The following is a 19,982-nucleotide window of genomic DNA, read 5'->3' as shown; positions in this document are numbered from 1 at the left end:
GTGTATAATGTAATTTAATGTGATGACGAAATCGAATTTTCAGCAGCCATTACTCCAGCCTTCAGTGTCACATGATCCCTTCAAAAATCATTATAAAATGTTGATCCGGTGCTCAAGAAACATTTCTTATGATTATCAATGTTGAAAACATTTGTGTTGCTTCATATTTTTGTGGAAAATTTGACATTTCTTTGATGAACAGCATTTATTTGAAACATAAATCTTTTGTAACATTAAAATGTGTTTCTACTGTCACTTTTGACCAATTTAATGCATCCTTGCTAAATAAAAGTACTCATTTCAATTCATTAAAAATAACTTTTGAATAGTAGTATATTAAGAAATAAGCATAAGAGAGCATTAAAAAAAATCACCTGTTCATAAAGATTGGCCAGCCAGTTCATGCCTTTGAGCTGGTAGCCCTTAAGCTTCCCATTGAACATGGTGGGCTGGGGAATGTCTTCACCTGCTTGAATAGAAGGGTTTGATAAGCTGTAGCTCTCGCCGAAGCCAGAGCCAGACATGCTAGCCGCATGCAGAGAGGCGCAGCGACTGTCCTTTGCTTCCTCGTCAAACAACCTGGTCTACAGAACAAAAAGAGGGACATTATAATAATTCATTTCCAGACAAAATTCATGAGGGAAACATGTATGATGTAATGCGAATATATACCATATAATTCCGACTAGCACTTACTCTAGCCTGGTGGATCTGGTACGCCTCTTTTGCATTTTTAAGAGCCTGAGACTTGTAATATTCACTATCTGCAAGAGGGAAATATGGAAACCACATGATTCTGATGTACATTTCCACAAGTTCCACGTAGAATGATCCTTTAGAGACGGAATAAGGTCTTACCATAGTCTTCCTGGCCGACATTGACCATAACCCCTCCACCGATGTCGATCTGCCGCTGGGAGGTGTTGTCCTCAAGCTTGCACAGGATCTCCTCCTGAGTGCCGTCTCCCCCAGCGTTCTGCTTGCCCCCCATGAAGTGAGCGTACAGTTCTGTCTGGGTGATCAGGAAGTTCAGCTTCCTCTGCTGACGCTTAGCCTGATGGGACACACGGGAAGAACTGTCAGGATGATGCTTTAGGAAATGGTTCTCAGCGAAATGTGATTTTTAGCATATATGTATGAATACCTCCCGCATCTCCTCGTCCAGTTTGCGTTGCTCGAGAGCCTCTTTCTCAGCGCGCTTGCGGTGCTCCTTCTCCACCTTCTCGTACTTCTTCCAGTACAGCAGCATCTCTTTGGTGAGCCGGCGGGCCCGTGGTAAAGTCTCTTTGCAGTTCTTCTGCGCCTGGATTGCAGCCCTCCGGACCTCACGCATACACTGGTGGGCCAACTGGAGAAGTGTAGAAGCACAAAGACTTAACTAACATCCACAAAAATAGACATTCTGAGACCATTAGCAAAAATAAACTAAAAGTTACACTAAACTAAAATAACTCAAAATAAACTAAAAATAAAAAAAAGTTTTAAATGCAAAAATCCTAAAACATTCTCTTTATTTCCAGGTTTAAATACAATGTTGAATTCCAGATTTGTAATGTGGTCTCAGATGTTTTGACCACACTATACATTACTGTTTAAAAGTTTGGGGGTCAGTAAGATTAACACCTATATTCGGCTTGTATGCATTAAATTGTGACTTAAAGACATCTATATTGTTATACACAGTTCTTTTGAACTTTCTATTCATCAAAGAATCCTGAAAAAAAATGTATCAGTTTCCACAAATGTTTTCAACATTGATAATAATAATTCTTGAGTACCAAATCAGCATATTGAAAAATTCAGCTTTGCCATCACAAGAAAAAAAATTAATTAAATTTAAAAAAAATTATTTAAATAATTTTGACCAAATAAATGCAGCTTTAGTGAGCCTAAGAGACTTACAGATCTCAAACTTCTAAACGGTAGTGTATGTAAAATACAAGCACCTCTTACCTTTCTGGCATTGGTTAAAACAAAGTTCCTTGCCGAGACTTTCTGTTTAAATGCCTGAAATGAGACAATAAAAATTTAGACTAATGCACTAAACAGAAGAAATCGAGGGGATTGCAAATTTATCGACCAAGAAAAATGCTTGTACCTTTGGGATTTCTTTTTTGGCAATCGTGAGCCAGACTTTTCGTCTACGAGCATTGAGCTGCTCGATAGTTAAGTGCTTCTTTTTGATCATGGGAAGAGGTGCATCATGTGAAAACTTAGCAAAAATTTTAGTAATGTGCGCCCGTCCGTCCATGGAGAATTCCTCTCCCCGTTTCTTCTTCTTTTTCATCTTTTTTAGCTTGGCTACAAAAGAAGAAGGATGAGTATTCAGATGACCAGTAAACAGTAACTGTCATCCTCTTTTGTCCTGGAGGCTTGGCTTACCCTTACATTTCTTCTCTTCCTTGATTTTCTTTTTCTTGAGGCCCAGTAGGTGGCGCTGCTGCTCGTAGAAAGGATCGTGAGTGGACAAGAGGCCTGTGCTGTAGTGTTGATAGTGCTGCAGCTGTGAACACAAACACACATTACCAACAGTTTCCATGAAGCTATCTATGCGGGGGCAGCTGTCCCAGACTCAGCGAACACGTCGTACCTCTCTGTCAGAGTGGAACTTGCTCTGGTGGAGTTTGGTGAACTTGTGCAGGCGCAGCATGTCCTGGAGCTCTTCTCGTGTCATTGTAAAGTCAGAATCATCCGAATCCGTATCTGAATCTGTGGTGTCATCGCTCAGCAAGATGCCCTGCAATTCACAAACATCAGACTGCTTAGACATGGACATAAAGAAGAGACACAATTAATTATGAATGTGTGACTTAATTTAATATCTTATTAATGCAAATTTGTTTTTCATAATTGCAACAACTATGGAGTCCCTAAATGGAGATGGCGGCGAAAAAAAACCTGGAGAACAAAAATGTTCAAAGTTCACTTGTGCGTTCCCCAGAGAAACTTTGTATCTGCTGCGTTCACAAAAGTATAGCGTTCCCCTGAGAAATGTTCTGTTCACTCGCAGAAGCATTCAAATATAGTTCATTCTAACTCATTATTTCAATTACCAGTTTTTCCGTTCGCTCACAAAATCTCATTCTCTAGAGGAGAGGAAAGTTTTTCTGAGAGAACACAAGTTTTTCAAGCAGGGGCTGAGGTGGGTCAAAGCAGGCATAATTTGGTCTAGCTTTTAAGCAGGATTATTATATCTTTACACAGAGTTTTGAGCAGGAACAGAGCAGCCTTAACTCTGCTGTGTAAAGAAGCCTTTAGACTTCATTTCTCAATATTGCGAGTTTATTCATTTTAAAGGGGTGGTATAATGCCCTTTTCACAAGCTGTAAAATAAGTATCTGATGTCCCCAGAGTGTGTATGTGAAATTTAAGCTAAAAATACCACACAGATATTTTTATATAGCATGTTAAAATTGTCAATTTTTGAGGGTGAGCAAAAACGCAACGTTTTGTGTCTGTTCCTTTAAATGCAAATGAGCTGCTGCTTCCAGCACAGAGGGCGGAGCTTCAACAGCTTGCACTATCACACATGCACTGAAATTTTCAAAAACTTTATTTTTTTATGTTCAAAACCGGAGTCAGACAAAGATGGAGAGACTCAAGAAGAAGTGACAACATGTAGAAGCAACAGGACGTTTCTGAGTGGTTAGTTGGTGCATTTATGTAGCTTATGTGTAGTTATCTTCTAGTCATTGATTAGCATATTCTGTCTTGATCATCTATAAATCGTGTTCAGGGGTGGGGTTTATGTAAATGTTAGGGTTGGTGATGTCACTAACCCGGGAGGAATGTCGTGTAGTCTCTACCAGCCGTTTGTTGTAGTCTTTAAAAAGCAATTTCTTTAAAAGCAAATATCTCCTGTTGCTTTGAACTTTGAGTGTTGTAACTTTGCAGATGTTGTTTATGATCAAACAGCAACATTACACACTAACTAAAGTTAAAAAAGTGAAATCATAATCAACCACCCCTTTAACTGTGATATTACTCTCACTAGCACTGCCACTTTCTCATAATTTCGACATTTAAACCTGCAATTGTGACTATATGTTTTGTAATTGTTTTTTTAAATTGTTAAAGAAAAGTGCCTTTTCTTTACTATTTAAAATTTTATATCACAATTACCAGTTTTATTTTTTACTCTGAGGCAGAAACAAGCTTCCATTGAGCAGGGGTTGGATTTGGATAAAGCATTTCCCAGAATCCCTGTAGTTTTTTATCTATACATACCTTCAGCCATTTCCTGCTTTTCTTCAGTTTCGAGAAGTTATACAGACCGGCCTTGTCACTTTTGTGCTCTGAGGAAGACAGTTTGGGGTTAAAGGTGACTCATTAAAAACTTTTACCCTAAAGAAATGAAGAGTACTTGGAAATCATACACACTGGAATGCCTCATGGATGCCACCCTTTTGAGATCACATGACCAGCTAAATACTACTCACTTCATCAACATAATGAGATAAAACGTACTTGCAGTCCAAGACAGACTGCAATACTTCCATATATATACAAAAAAATACTTTGAAGAAGAGGTTATGCATTCTTATGTTATACACCAGATAACTTTTTTATTTTATGTATTGTACCTTGCAGCACAGCTCCGTTGAGAGTGCCACACTCCGTCTCTCCATCTCTGCAGGAGTCCTTGGTCTCGTCCTCAAGGTTGATGTGATCTTCTTTCACTGCCAGCAGTGGGTTAGACGAGGCCAGAGAAGACCCCTCGCCCAAACCATCATCGCTGTCATCGCTTAAACAGAGAAGCACACACAAACACGATCTTAAACAAACCTACAGTGCAGCGTTTCCTATAAAAATCTAGCATTCGCTAAGCTTTAGGAATTATGGAAAATGGAGAAAAACATTCTAAAACAAACAACAAACTAGCCAAGAATCCCAAACAGGAATGTGACATTATAGTTGACATTATATGACTCAATAGACAGAAGGTCAAAGAGGACTGAATTACCTGGAAATGTTCTGGTTAAAAACAGCAGCAGTCTGCCTTAGAAAGGTGTCTAGGCGGAGGGATCGTTCAAGGTACTGCAGGTGAAGTGGTTTGGCCAACTTTGAGCAAGTGGCGTCTCCCACGCCATCCTGCTCTGAGGCCATAGGCAGATGTTAAAAGAGCCTGAAATGGCGATCACTGCATAGAAGACACAGAAAGTTTGTTGGTTAACTCTAAATGAGATTATGAAGATCACCTGAATGCTTTGAAAGCTCTGAAGGTGGAAACATAACTGTGACCAAAGAGCAGTACAGTACCTTTGGAAAGCGAGACTTCATATTTCACAACTTTAACATTCAGTGTCTCACAAATGATAAATCTGAAACAGAAAAGGATGTGATGTTTACTTCAGCATTTACTGATGAACACAGCATATACATGTGCTCTTCTATAGACATGATCACTGTAAGATTTAAGGCACATTTACAATAAGACTGCATATTAATATTCAGAACTGGATGACAACAATTTTAGCAGCTGTGCATTTTGCAGAATGTGAGACTGACAGTGGCTGAAAGAGAATGAAGTGGATTGAGATTAACACAGCTGATAAATTTATTGATAGCATACTGAAATATAATAGTGAATTTATTCCATTGTCACAGCAGGACGTGCCCTCCGTAGGGCAGGAGAGGTGCTAACCAATCTGATAACAGCGAGCCTGAAGGTTCAGAGTCAGCTGACCACAAGCTTGTGAACTGCTTTGTTTGCTGTGGGCTTTTCAGATGTGCATGTGTTTACAGCAGTGATTACAGTCTTCAGTGTCACATGGTCCTTTAGAAATCATTCTTCTTCAGAAATCATAAAAATAAAAACTTTTGAATGGTAGTGTATCTACCTATGTAGCCTTTAATGCGCTTTGAGGCCCTCTATATGATTGTATACTCCTAAAAGTCGACAAAATTAACTTTTATCAGATACATGTTTAAAATAGTCTGGTCCTTCAAGAAAACAGACAAAGGACATTGATGACTGATCTCTCTTGTTTTTTCTCCAATCAGATGCTCACTACAGGGTGGGCCATTTATATGGATACACCGTAATAACATGGGAATGGTTGGTGATATTAAAGTCCTGTTTGTGGACTTCTAAATGGCCACCATGGTCACCACCCATCTTGAGGAGTTTGCCCCCTCACATATACTAATGTGCCACAAACAGGACTTTAATATCACCAACCATTCCCATGTTATTACGGTGTATCCATATAAATGGCCCACCCTGTAGAATGAGAATGTCGAGTGTCCCCTAAAAACACCTGTAATGACTGACAAACAGCACATTATGTTTTGTGGCTGTGGTGTAAAGTAAATAATATTTGCGCATTTTAAAATGGGACCAGCACTTCAATAAGTCCCATCCTGCTTTCCTGTTTTAATAGAAAATATATCAGCATATGAAAAGAAAACTTCACTCGTCAAGTGAGTCAAGATGTACCAGATGTTGCGACAGATATTTTTTCTGTGAAATGGATCATCATACAATAAATGTATTGCAGGGTTCTATTGATCGGTCGTTGACTGAATGCAAATTTGCAGATGACTGTAAGAAAGGGGGCGGGGTTTAAGCTTACTAAATGATTAGAGAAATTTAGCATAAAGAAAGAAGACTGTTATTGACATTTTGGTTAAAAAAAAAAAAAAAAAAAGTCGGCATGAACTCAAGATTCACCCTATTTTCCATGCATGTTATAGATCTTATTGTGAGCAATTCATTCAGGCATTATTTTTTTATTTTTTTGGCATCGTAATGTTCAATCAAAATGTCAACTGGATTTTCTGGGGAAAATTGCAGACTCATTGATGATGTATGCAGGACTTTTCCAATGAATTAGTCCAGTTTAAATTGCAGGGCTTGCAGGGACGTGCAACGCCCACATCTCAAAATGCAATCAACAACCTATGCATAGATTCAAGTCCCTGCCCAACATTTTTTACTTTTCAATAAATCATTACAGGCAGATGTGTCACAATACAAAAGAAAAGAGTTTCATTGTGACTAAAAAAAAATAAAACTTGCATGGATTAATGGTTCATATTAATAAAATCAATAACAGGTATTTAGAAAATAGACTGAATTTCAATTTCATGCTGACTTTAACGACCACTGAACTCTTTCTCCAAACCCAAAATATTATTTCTATAAAGAAATGTGCATCGATTTTTTGGCAATGCATCACTGGAAATGGATTTTTACACATTTAAATCTAGTAGTAATTAATCCAACTGGAAATTGCATGCAATAGACTATTAAACCTCTTATAATACTGGTGTATTTGCAGATTTTGAGAGTTCTGTAGACATAACTATAGCACTGACACCACTAGTGTTTTTAGTGCCCCCATTTAACCATTTCCTGAATGCAATATAGGCTAACACATATATTGTAGCAATGGTTAAGACGAGTTACAATTGTGAAACTATTCTCATCTCAATAGTTTGGCAGATCATATGACTTTAATGCCCGGGGAACTATTTGTTACACCACCAATACACGCATGTGTAAATAAAGCCAAATACTCGTCAATTTTGATTTCTTCATTTGCGACAAACATTTATAAACCTAACGCACACTGATGACGATACGAGCGTAACCTTTTATACAAAGAGGAAATGTATAGCGGCGCAAGGTGTCTCAACACACATTATAAAAACCGGGTAAAATTACTGTTAGTGTACACAATATAATCGACAGGCTGATGATTCATATCTGACTTAGCTTAGCTAGCACATTAAGCTGGCTAGGTTTAGCTAACGCTAAGCGTTTCAGCAGCCAGTGTTGCTCGTTAATCTAAATCCAGTTACTGTACATGTTGCTAGTTAGCAACGCTGCAATTATAAGGTAAACTTGAGTCACAACCACTAAAAATTAGCTTTAATGAGTTTTTTTTAAAGGAAGGCTATGGAGTTTAGCTGCCTGCTATTGATATGATAACCGTGTAGAGGTGACTTTTTTAGCAACACGATTTAGTATCATGGCAAGTTCTTAATTATTTTGAATAATTGAAATGGGTTCTGTCTCTTTAAGGCCACCACCTCTTTGTCAAATGAAATGTTGGGATATGGTTTAAAATGATTCGTAATATTCTGTGGCCTTGTTCCACGTGAGGTCATGCACCATCTGCCCCGTCTCGTGTCTATATGCACTGCGGGAGTCGAGGAGGCCAGCAGATCTGCGATTCCCATATTCTAATTCTTTCTCCCTCCCGGCCATCTTCCCCCATTGCTCCCCCACCACGTTCCTCATAAACGCTAGCTCACCTTGTCCCCGTGTCCGCCGTTTTTGCTCTGTCTCTGTTGCAGCCGACTCGCAGCTCTCTGTCTCCAAAATGGCGGTTGTGAGCGAGGAGAGAGACCGTGAGTCGGTAGCAGCAGAGAGGCGGCCACTTTCAGTAACTGAGAGAGCAGGGACACGGCGCCATGGCGAGGACAGAGTGGGGAACAGGCGTACCAATCGACTATAGATTGACGGCTGCAATCTTATAAGCATTTAGGGAGGGTATCATAATAAAGTAGCAGTTGCAAACAGAAAGGAGCAGTTTCGATTAAGTAAGGATGGAGGTGAGAAACTGACTCATTATAAATTAAGCGGGTTATTGGAGGAGAGTATTATGGCTATCGGAGATCTACTGATTGTGCCTAGAAAAACCGAACGTTGCCGAAGGTCTTATGACGTAACACTTTCCGAATGTAGTCTCAAAATATCGCGTGATTGGGACTTGACGTAGAATTTGTCACTGTCTTGTTGTTATACATAAATTATAACACTAATGCAATATGAAAATGTGTAATGTCTATGCAGTTTAGTCATTTTGCTTGGCAAATATTTAATCCATAAATGTAAGGTATTAAAAATTAACCCCTATTTTCTCACTTTTAAAGAGATGTTAGGACCTATAATAAATCTTTATCCATGTCCTGTAAAAAAAAAAAAAAAATTTAAACCGCATGCTACATTTGTAAGGTTTGTATCATTTTTGTTTTTTTATATTTTGAGGGGAGATATTGTAACGCAAAGTATGTATATAAGTGGTCTACATAAAAAAATGTTTTTTTTTTTCCTATTTCTGATTTATGTATATATACATTTTAACATTTATGTTTGTTTTTTTTGCATTAGGAAAAATGCCCTTCGGTGCACACTTTTGCGCTATTACATCCCATCATATCATAACACAAAGCCTGGTCAAATAGCATTTATTTATTTATTTAGCTGCATTACAGTACATTAAAAAGATGCAAAAATGACAACAATTGCATATTAAATTTTGTAGTGCCCACTGGTCTATGGAAGCAAACATACATATAAATCAAAGGCGGCCATTTATACAGTACATATCTGTTAACATAAGCATGTTAATATTCATTAATTTAGCATACAGCATGTAAAATTCGAAACAAAATACAATTTTCACAATACGCAAATGGTTAATTTTTTTCAGCATATGTACAATTTAAATCATAGAGCCTTAGATAGGTTTTATTGTGCAGCCCTCAGATGAACTCATGCAGAAATGTGTCCTTCAGAGCCAGCTGGACATCTCTTGATCAAACTTCGGTGGATCTATGAAAGGCTTGTCGATGGATTTGATCATCAGCTCACCGCAGTACACACACTCACACGCTATGATGTCATCAATATCTGACTTGATCTGCTCTCTGCTTCCCTGGCCCTTGCCTAAGCTGACTGTATCCTCCTCTTTGGGCTTGTGCCTGGATTTGGTGGTCTGTGTAGTCGCTGCCAGCTTCTTCTGAAGCTCCTCCAATTTGTTCTGCTTATAGGCAGAGAGGTGAGGAATGACTTCCTGAAAGAGGCAATCATAATGGAACATGTGTCCACACAGGAAGAGATAGAAAGGTCGGTTGAGCAAGGGGAAATCACAAGTGGCACATTTTTCCTGAGACTCCACCACTCCGTACTTGTTCCTCATCTCCTGGATGTCATCTCGGATACGTTTGGCACTTTCGGTGGCCTCCTCCATTTCTTGTTTCAGCTCCTCTATGTGTTGGTTGTACTCTTCCAGGGAGTTGCAAATTGCCTCCTTGAAGTGGTCTATTGTAACAAAGTCTGGAAAGAAAGGCAAGATGTCCTCAATCTTAAGCAGGTTGCAACTGGACAGACAGTTCATGGCTTTCTTGACATCTTTCTCCTCCTGAACCACATGACGAGCAATCTTCAGCCACAGCTTCTTCCTCAACTCCTCATCATCCTCTGGAAGGTCAGCACAAGACTTGGCCAAATCTACATCCACCTAAAGGGTTAAACATAAACATTATTATAAAAAATATATATTTTTATCCCAAACATTATCCCAATATAGATGGTTTTAATGGCCAATGGTAAATCTATTAACTAATTCAAAAACACATTAAAATGCAATTCATACATGCAATGACTTGACACCTCTTCTATGATGAGAATGTTTCTTTTTTTTTTTCATTTTGATATTTTTTGGGGGGGGGGGGGTATAAAAAATTTGGGTGAAACAACATGATATCATAATGAAGGAAAAACATCTTCATTTAAAGAATAAAATTCTTAAAAAGAACTAATATATTTTATAATTCCTAGAAGAAAAAAAATTAACATAACTGCTTTACTGCTTATTAATATTTGAAAACAATATCATAAAGAGGGCTCCTGCAGACCCTCAAGACTTGTAAAATTTCAGATAATTTGGCTAGACCAGGTTGTAAAATGCTATGCGGTGCAACTCCCCAAAAACACAATATTTATGAATTAATAAATTAAAATTAAATAATGTTTTTTTTTTATTGATATAATAAAAAAAAAAAAAATAATAAAAAAATAAAAAATAATATATATATATATATATATATATATGTGTGTGTGTGTAAAAATGTAATAAGGGTATTTAGTTCTATGCAATTTATCATTTCATTTCCAAGTTAGCCTGGGTGTTATTTATCAGTGGAGACAGTTTTCAAAAACTTTCACCCAGTCCTCCCAGTTGCATAGTTCGCCGGTGCTAGTCAACGGTAACTGCTAGCCTGCCATTAAAACAGTTTTACCCACTCCACAGTACACCAAAAGCAAATAAATTATAACGCCAGACTATCGATGTAAATGTCTGTTGAGAGAATAATGTTAGAAATCAAACTACCCTTTCATCGCATTGCAATAGTTATACTTTGTTCCCTGTATTTCTTAGCACAGTCTACAGCTGCGGCGGAGTGATATTAAGTTACCTAGGCAACCGAGACAGACTGTAGTGCACTTCTGTTCTGTGTTTACTTTTCGGCGCAGTACAAACCGGAGCAAAGTAAAATTCCGCTGCTGCTGAGAAACTAGTTCCTGTAAATGTAATGCGATCATTGAGATGCAAGAGTAGTTTGATTTCTAACATTATTCTCTCAACAGACATTTACATCGATAGTCTGGCGTTATAATTTATTTGCTTTTGGTGTACTGTGGAGTGGGTAAAACTGTTTTAATGGCAGGCTAGCAGTTACCATTGACTCGTGCTAGCCTAGCACCGGCGAACTATGCAACTGGGTGAAAGTTTTTGAAAACTGTCTCCACTGATAAATAACACCCAGGCTAACTTGGAAATGAGGTCCGATGTCCAAAATCCTGAACCACCCCTTTAATATCAGGTGTAAACAGGGCCTTAAAAAGATTTTTCCTTTTCTTTACCGTGGACACACTTCTAAGTGATTGCCTCTTAAACAGAAATGAAAAAAGAATGTCAAAGCACACATACTTGTAGAGCTAGATCCACCGCTTCCTCATATAGCTCCATAATCTTGTAGACCAAGACACAGGCCTGCAGGTACCCATGTTCGGCACAAAGGCGCAAGGCATATTTTAAGTCGTAGTGGATGTCGGTGACGTGGGTTCCAGCTTGTTCAAGATACCATAACAGGGCATCTGGCTTGTGTTTGGCATAAAGCGACAGTAAGTAATTGTGAATGGCCTCGTCTTTGACGTCCAGCTCATACACACAGAACTCCATGTACCGGATGGTCTCAGTTATCTGCTGCATGCTGCCCATCTGGCTGTAGTTCACCAGGGCTGGGATCAGATTCTTCGGATCCAACCGGTTTCCCATCTGAATCCACGCGTCGACCACCTTTTTGGGGATGTGCTGCATGAGGACCGGAGAGAACTTGTAGAAGAGCTTGTCGTCGCAGTGTTTGGAGAGAACATCTAAAGCTGCACTGTAGTCGTCATGCTGGCAGTAATGAGACACAACACGCTCATAATCTTGCATGATGACCGAGAAATACACCATGTTGTCCACGTCGCCGTGGCTAGCGAGCAGGTCGTAGATGGTGCTGCGATTGTTGTAGAAGCAATCTTTATGTTTGGGGCTTTTAAGAAAGGTGCGGAACTCTTCACGGGTCTCTAGAAAGAGGTGTGGTTTGCCGTCGTCGGCCTCCAGCTGACCGAGCCGGTTCAGATAGAGTTCAGTCAGCCAGGTCACCAGCAGAGTGATCTGAGTCTTCTCACTGGGCTTCAAGCTGATCAGCTTCTTGATCAAAAACTCTTTCAAGGCCTCCTCCTGCTTGGCCTCAATGAACTTCAGCGCAATCTCCTCAAAGTAATTCTGAGTGAGCGCATAGCATTTGGCGCTCTCCAGGTAGCGCTTGTTCTGGAAGCAGTGCTCCGCCTCCTTGGCAAGCACCATGTCTAGGCATTCTGGTCGGTCTTTGCAGTACTCTTTCGCCAGATCGAACTTATTCATGTTCATGTACATCTGCCAAACGTCCCGCGCCTCTCTCTGGATGTGGTAGCGAAACACGGCTTTCTCGGTGTAGATCCACACGAGCCCCGTGACGGGATCTTTGATCATCTTCTTTAGGGTGCCGAACTTATCTGGAAATACATCTTCATGTACAACCTGCCCGTTCAGAGTGCAGATACCCCTGATACGGTCAGGAAGCAGCAGCAGGAAGTGAAACTGGGTGAGTACTATAGAGATGGGCTTGACAAAGTTTAAATCAATGTCTGGTGTGTATTCCCATACTTGAACATCACTGAGTAGAGAGTCGGGCCGCACGTAGTCCAGCTGTCCATACAAAACCCCGTTGCCCATCATCCATGCGAAGCTCTTGGGGCAACTGCGCAGCTTTGACGTGTAGAATGTAATCTCACTATAGCCCATATTGACAGGAAACTCCTGGAAGCTAGGTAGGAGATCCTGGTTCTGAGCAAAGATGGAGCTGAACCCCTGCTGCTCCGATCCCTCCGCCAGCTTTCCTACAAACTGGAACAGCCGTTTTCGTGTGGTCGCAACGATGAAGTACTTGGATTCCAAGCCACGTTCCACTTCGAGGCAACAAACCGGAGCTGGCTTGCCATCCTCCTCGAGGGAATGAACCTGTCTGAAGAACTGGTCTGGGTTAGTGTTGAACAGACTGCCCTCTGAGGCAGAAATCTCCGCTTCAAAGATGATTCCTTGGCTGGTGCCAACCAGAATCGGCCCGGTGTTGGTCTCTGAGCCAATTAATTTGTTCCAACCTATGCTTTCAATCAGGTGGCCTCTCCATCGTGATAGACTTCGGACCTTCTGAGTGTTTCTGTTTAGGTATACGCATTCATTTGTGGTGAGGCTGATGACTAAATGTGACCCTGTAAGATAATTGAGAAAAATGTCATTTTACAGGCTGCATTAAAAATAAAGTATTTTAAGCAGATCAGCAATGATCCACATGTTTTAAAAAGCCAGGCCTGAGCTTCTGATCCGGTTTCCAGCTGATATTAAGATTCATTTCGGGTGATTCCATTATTCATGGAATCAGCATGAATAATAAGATGCCATTGCAAATGATCAGTGCTAAAAACAAGTGTAAATGGGGTTCAAAATGTTCTGTGATCCGATCACTGAAACCACTTAAGGAGGTAGAAATGCATATGATATCACATTTGGATTGTTAAAACTAATCCATCTGATGAGCCTAAACCATCCGTGTGCCAAATTGTCTTTTTTTTAAACAAATTTTTTTTTTATGTATAATTCTATATTTACGTTTCTAAATGTAGCATTTCTCTGGTTTATAAATGTAAACATTTTAAAAAGTATTATTCCTATTTTCTATAAATAATATTTTTTTATTATTTATTTTAAAATATGTAATATGTTTTTATTCACACAAAAAAATTACTAACTAAAATAAATAAGTAACCAATGAAATAAATGAAAAATAAATCAAGCATTTAGACCAAAATGACCAAGTTGACAAGCCTATTCACCTGTCAATCAACCACTTAGCCAAACAGATGCTTTAAACTTTGCTGGTTACGGCAATTAACAAAAGTAACCCTCTAATAAAATAACTTATGACATTATAATTTTATATTTACATGTATAAATTTACATTTATCATTTACTTTGAATTAAATGCATATATTATATAATACTGGACTTAAAATGGAAAATGCATGTTATTGCAGGTGTAAACGGTGTGTCTCACCTGACCATTTGTGATCGGATCACCTGAGATGGAGCTTATTACAAGTTGTAAACAGAGCATTTGTTTCTCTCAATGACACGCATTGGAAAGCTTTACATGATGTAAAAAAATCATATCAAAAGCGCATTACATTTATGCGAGTTTATTCTTGTGTTTCCAAATATTTATATTAAAAAAATGAAAATATATGTTGTCCTAACTGAATTCCTCAGTTCACATCTGTTAAGCTACTTTGGGATGCTTGATGCTTCTTTTGTCATTCTAATTTCAAGGGAAATCCAATCACTTATGTGTCTAATAATGACATCTAATAGATGTCCAAAATGCATTTAAATCCTCCTACAACAAGGTGTGAACATCGACACGTGATTACCTGTAGGATCCAGGAAAAGTTTGTGCACTTTGCCATCATCCTTTCTTCCCAGTTCAATCTGATTAGGCTGATCAGGTTTTCCCAGATCAATTCTGAAAAGCAATGTGTATGTCAACACATTACAACATTTTAAATGCTGCTTAAATAGGAATCAATCCTATTTATGTTAAGGCCATATGTAATGCAAATCAGTAAATTAAAAATTGATTAATCACACTAACACAAATAAAAGGCAGATTAAGTGATTTTTATCCTATCCAGAAGATTCGATATGCATTTCAAAGAGCATTGCCTTTAATGGTCCACATCCTCACTGCTTAGTCCTTTCACCAGTATTCAGACATTACATTACACATTAATCACTCATTGCATGTACATAAACTAATCAACGCAAAATGTCCCAATTAAACAGTTGTTGATAACACAGTGTCTAGAAATGGCAGCTTTACCTCAGCAGGGTGTCCTTCCCCAGACTCATGCATAACTGGTTGTTGCACACTGAGAAGTGGTTGATTTTTTCGGGAGGTGAGAAGTCGATGCGCTGCTTGTTGAAAATGGGTTTCTCTTCTTCTAGCCTTACATTCACAAACCCTGTGAAAGAAAAAGTTCATGTAAATACCACAACGTCCCCAAATCATATCCTAAATTGTGTAGGTTTGTACCTGAATGAGTAATCCCGATGTTGGCTGCTGACACACGGCTCTGTTGACGGATATTCTGAGAATCTTCATATTGATCCAGAATAGATGCCATTGCAAATGATCAAATATTCACAAAACTACAGTACTTAAAACAAATACTAAACCTGTGTTTACATTGCAGGTAAAGATGTAAAGTATCTCTACCAACTGTTCCCAGCCATAACACGCTAGCATGTGAGCTAAACGTCCTGTTCAAAGGCTGTTTTTACTGCCAATGTCCCCGTTGTGTGCAAAATAAAATATAAAAGTGATCAAATAAAGACATAAAATAAAACTAACTGAGCTTCAAATTATATTTTATCTATCAATAATGACAGCACTGAAAGGCCGATCTATGTTGTGTGCATTGCTGTCTCGGTCAGCTGATGAATATCATGTGATTACAATGACAGAAACTTCCCTGCTGTTCTTTATCTGTCCACGTAGTGGCGCTGTTTTGTTAAGGATTGTCAGTGTTAGAAATGACTGGGATTATGCTTAATTTGTGCTGCTTATTTTTGTGCTACTTTTTTATTTATTTATACTGATTTATTTGTTACTCTAGCATGGCAGTCCAACATCCAGACCCAAAAACAGTGGTCTAAAATTATAAATATCATTTATATATTTATTTAACAAAATGTGTAAAAAAAAAAAAAAAAAAAATATATATATATATATATATATATATATATAATTTTATTTATTTTTTATTTTTTTTTATTTTTTTACAAATTTTGTTAAATAAAAATGAAAATGCAGACGGCCTATTTTAAGAGGTGGATGGATGGATGCATTTAATATTTAAAGGGTCTTTTTTTTTTTACTCTTTAGAAAAGGCTTGCAGTTTGTTTCATTGAGATTCATTTGGGATTAAAATCGTTAACGAATCATTAATGGCTTATCTGTGTTCAAACCAAAGATTTTTGTCCTTTCCATTGAGGCCCGTGACTGTGGTGGGCGTGGCTATGCAAAGTCAAGCTGATTCAAAAGGCAGAGAGAGGTCCCGTCACAGATCACAGTGAGAGTCAATTCAGCTTTTGAGTTGAGAAAGTAATGAGTCACTCATCAGTCTCAACAAAGACGCCAATCAATACTGTGGAGTTTAAAAAGTTTTCCTGAAGACGTTTCTTCTTGGCTTTAATTGTTGGACATGCCACCTCAAATGGATTACTTTTACCACGAGTCAAGAGTTCCGTCGGTGTGCTTGGAGCAGGACGACGCGCTGGAGCCTGCGATCAGCTGTATGATGGTTGGGGATGGCGCGGTTGGGAAGACTAGTATGATTGTCAGCTACACCACCAATGGATACCCCACGGATTACAAACAGACGGCTTTTGACGTCTTCTCGGGTAAGTGTATGATCTTTGACCCCTTCTGGTGGTTAATTTACAATAATTAATGATCGTGAGGATGAAAACTTGACTTTTTTTTTTTTTACTTCTGGTTATTCAGGACAGGTTCAGGTAGATGGGACCCCTGTGCGGATTCAGTTGATGGATACGGCTGGTCAGGTAATTGAACAGTTTCATCTAAACCATTTAGTCTCTGGTAAATGTAAAAACAAAATTGGTTAACATTTTGAAAATGGAAAAGTCTGTAAAGTGTAAACTTTGTTTAAAAGTATGTACACTGTAAAACATATATATGATCAATAAAGTTATGACAACATATGAAGAGTTCAGATGCAAAAGCCTCTAAGTGCCATCTGAAATTTTCTTCTAGAATGATCATTTTTATCAGGCTCGTATAATTAAGTACAGTAATTTCACTTAAATGGCAATGAAAATTACCTATGAATTGTCATTTAAGTGCAATTACTGAACTTAAATATACGAGCTTGATAAAAATGATCATTCTAGAAGAAAATTTCAGATGGCACTTAGAAGCTTTTGCATCTGAACTCTTCATATGTTTTTACATTGCTTTAACTCATCAAAAGAAGTTTTTTTTACAAGTTATACAAGATTCAACTCCTATTTTAAGTCTGTTTAATGTAATTTAAGTTGCAATGACTTAAACATCCAAGTTGATTGTACTTAATTTTAGGCAGCAACTTTTTTTTTTACAGTGTAAAGTGTAAACTCAGTTTAAAAGTCTTTAAAATGTAAACTTTGTTCAAACGTCTTTTAAAGTGTATATCTTTCAAAGTTTTACAAAATGAAGTGCCTTTAAAATAACGTTAAACAAAAGTCTGTTCACTTTGTCAAGTGTTCTTATCTATCTTTGTCTTTGACTTGCAGGAAGAATTTGATGAATTCAGATCTCTGTCTTACGCACACACGGATGTCTTCCTCCTCTGCTTCAGTGTGGTTAACCCCACATCATTCCAGAACATTACCAAGAAATGGATCCCTGAGATTCGTGCGTGTAACCCATCCTCCCCCATCATTTTAGTTGGAACGCAGTCAGACCTTCTGTTGGACGTTAACGTTCTCATAGACTTGGACAGATACAATGTCAAACCCGTGTTCAGCTCACGGGCACGGAGCATCGCCGAGAAGATCAGGGCCGCCGAGTACGTGGAGTGTTCGGCCCTGACCCAGAAGAACCTAAAAGAGGCCTTCGACGCGGCGATATTCGCGGCTGTTAAACACAAGGCCAGGAAGGTCAAAAAAAGGAGACTGTCGGACAGACGAGCTAAAGCTTTTTCCAAATGCAGCTGGAAGAAGTTCTTCTGCTTCATCTGACCCTGTGGGTCAAAATGTGTGAACTGTTTATACACGAGATATTAATTTATTTTGAACAATGTGTTTACCTATTGTCATTTAGCTTTATTTTACGGGCGGAGTTGTTTGATCTGTGGAACTTCCCAGGAAACGTTCCAGTGAAATTTGAGAGCTGTTGCGTTTGCGTTGCTCAACAACATTTAAGTAACGTTTCAGTCGTTCAACCTGTATAAGTAACACAAGCTGTAAGATTTATAGACCTATTATGAAGAAGGATTAGAGAAAACTTCTCTTTAAATCATTTGTTGTTCACACAGAGCACCCACCATATGTAAATGAGTGAATTTGCATGAGCTGATTAGCTGCCTATTCAAAGCTTGAATGGCGCTCACGTGGATGTGTCTCTGATGGTCACGGGGACAAGAGTTGGTATCTGTCTTATCTCTTTTGTCTCAGCCGCAACTTAGACTCTTTCATATGCAACACCCCAAACTAAAGCCGATGTGTGAGTTGTCTCCTCTTTAGGTGCTTGTGACCAAATAAATCCAACATCACGCTTACAATGATTCAGCCTGTCCTCCTGATACATCTTAGCTGGGGATTGTCTTGCAAATTGGCAAGATAAGATGATTAGGCTTGTGTGAAAATGGTTTCCTACATCTGGGGAAAATTTGGCAGGGTTGTTCCTGGTTTCCTAAGATGGGGTTTAGGTGCAAAAAGTACAGCAGCCCAGCCCATTTTGTGGAGCCGTAGCTCGGTTCTGTTTTTTTTTTTTTAATCTTTTACTGACAGCATGTACTTCTCACAGAGTAAACAGTGCTGTCTTCGTTATAAATGTGCTTCTTGTGGAAGATATCTTTTTTTTAAATGCTGTTTGTTTTTAACAGTTCTGCTTTAACAGTTTTAACTGTTCTTGTTTTGACGCCTCAGGCAAGAAGGATGTACCGCTTTCAACATTTTTTCTGTTTGTCTTCTCTACTGTTTTGCCTTTTGATCAAATTCAAGCAGCACTTTTAAACAGCTTCTCCTTCAGTGTTTTTTTTTGCATCATCTAGAAATAAATTTAAAGGGCAAAATACATTTCCAATGCTGTTTTTTTTACAATGGTCATCTGTTTTTATCCTGCTTTAAGTGTTATATGTGAAATGTGTTTATTTACATAATCTTAAAATGTTTCTCTTGAATATCAAATAAATGAAAATAACATTCTGAAATTGAATATTGTTTCCTAGTGATTTTTCTGAGCTTAGTTAAAGGGTTAGTTCACCCAAAAATGAAAATTCTGTCAGTAATTACTCACCCTCATGTTGTTCCAACCGCGTAAGACCTTCGTTCATCTTCGGAACATAAATTAAGATATTTTTGATGAAATCTGAGCTATGTCTCACTCCTCCATAGGCTGCTATGTGACCGAAACTTGCTGGCCCAGAAAAGTCATCAAAGAGATCGTTAATATAGTCCAAGTGACTCCAGTGGCTCAATCTTAAGTATATCAAGCGACGAGAATACTTTTTGTGCGCAAAAACAAACAAAAATAACGACTTTATTCCACTTTTCATTTCCTTCTTTCTGGGCCTCTAGTTGGTTCGCGTAGTCTTTTTGCGCAGCGCGTCTGTGTTACACGTCACCACGTAGGCTCACTATTGGCCGACGCCGGTCATGTGTGTGATGCGTGATGACGTGCAACACAGACGCGCAGCGCAAAAACACTACGAGGCCCAGAGAGAAGGAAATGAAAAGTGGAATAAAGTCGTTATTTTTGTTTGTTTTTGCGCACAAAAAGTATTCTCGTCGCTTGATATACTTAAGATTGAGCCACTG

The 19,982-nt window shown here is 38.6% G+C and overlaps 3 protein-coding genes across 8 annotated transcripts in view; 1 reads left to right on the top strand and 2 right to left on the bottom strand.

Moving 5' to 3' along the window:
• The window catches only part of ino80 (INO80 complex ATPase subunit), a 40,864-nt gene extending 32,464 nt beyond the window's left edge, over nt 1–8,400 (bottom strand). For 2 of the 6 annotated variants that reach the window (XM_079888600.1, XM_079888601.1), the window contains exons 1-13: nt 8,263–8,400; nt 5,260–5,321; nt 4,964–5,140; nt 4,584–4,744; nt 4,228–4,295; nt 2,591–2,737; nt 2,383–2,503; nt 2,099–2,301; nt 1,954–2,007; nt 1,145–1,348; nt 859–1,054; nt 697–764; nt 375–584 (exon numbers count right to left, since the gene is read on the bottom strand). In XM_079888600.1, coding sequence (XP_079744726.1) covers nt 375–584; nt 697–764; nt 859–1,054; nt 1,145–1,348; nt 1,954–2,007; nt 2,099–2,301; nt 2,383–2,503; nt 2,591–2,737; nt 4,228–4,295; nt 4,584–4,744; nt 4,964–5,106 — 1,575 coding nt within the window. In that variant the 5' untranslated portion in view covers nt 5,107–5,140; nt 5,260–5,321; nt 8,263–8,400. Of the gene's footprint in view, nt 1–374; nt 585–672; nt 765–858; nt 1,055–1,144; nt 1,349–1,953; nt 2,008–2,098; nt 2,302–2,382; nt 2,504–2,590; nt 2,738–4,227; nt 4,296–4,583; nt 4,745–4,963; nt 5,141–5,259; nt 5,322–8,262 lie in introns of all 6 variants that reach the window. The other 4 variants (XM_079888602.1, XM_079888603.1, XM_079888598.1 and 1 more) reach the window with 3 other exon arrangements.
• Nucleotides 8,401–9,102: 702 nt separating this feature from the next.
• Nucleotides 9,103–15,900, bottom strand: vps18 (VPS18 core subunit of CORVET and HOPS complexes). The gene is made up of 5 exons (XM_079888597.1): nt 15,475–15,900; nt 15,262–15,403; nt 14,813–14,904; nt 11,727–13,597; nt 9,103–10,253 (listed from the first exon to the last, which is right to left on the bottom strand). The coding sequence occupies exons 1-5, from the start codon at nt 15,563–15,565 to the stop codon at nt 9,525–9,527; spliced, it is 2,925 nt and encodes a 974-aa protein (XP_079744723.1). The 5' UTR covers nt 15,566–15,900; the 3' UTR covers nt 9,103–9,524.
• A 606-nt stretch (nt 15,901–16,506) lies between these two features.
• Nucleotides 16,507–18,358, top strand: rhov (ras homolog family member V). The gene is made up of 3 exons (XM_079888093.1): nt 16,507–16,844; nt 16,948–17,006; nt 17,736–18,358. Exons 1-3 carry the CDS (start codon nt 16,646–16,648, stop codon nt 18,180–18,182), a joined length of 705 nt encoding a protein of 234 aa, XP_079744219.1. The 5' UTR covers nt 16,507–16,645; the 3' UTR covers nt 18,183–18,358.
• The last annotated feature ends 1,624 nt before the right edge of the window (nt 18,359–19,982 follow it).

The sequence above is a fragment of the Squalius cephalus genome (genome assembly GCF_949319135.1).
Source record: "Squalius cephalus genome assembly, chromosome: 12".
NCBI classification, from domain to species: Eukaryota; Metazoa; Chordata; class Actinopteri; order Cypriniformes; family Leuciscidae; genus Squalius; species Squalius cephalus.
This window is presented reverse-complemented; position numbering and strand designations above follow the sequence as displayed.

Coding starts and splice junctions, on each gene's coding strand:
- rhov (XM_079888093.1), top strand. CDS start 16,646: ATGCCACCTCAAATGGATTACTTTTACCACGAGTCAAGAGTTCCGTCG. Junction 16,845..16,947: donor GGCTTTTGACGTCTTCTCGG/GTAAGTGTATGA, acceptor CTGGTTATTCAG/GACAGGTTCAGGTAGATGGG. Junction 17,007..17,735: donor TGATGGATACGGCTGGTCAG/GTAATTGAACAG, acceptor TTTGACTTGCAG/GAAGAATTTGATGAATTCAG.
- vps18 (XM_079888597.1), bottom strand. CDS start 15,565: ATGGCATCTATTCTGGATCAATATGAAGATTCTCAGAATATCCGTCAA. Junction 14,905..15,261: donor GGGAAGGACACCCTGCTGAG/GTAAAGCTGCCA, acceptor ATTGCTTTTCAG/AATTGATCTGGGAAAACCTG. Junction 10,254..11,726: donor CGGTGGATCTAGCTCTACAA/GTATGTGTGCTT, acceptor TTAACCCTTTAG/GTGGATGTAGATTTGGCCAA.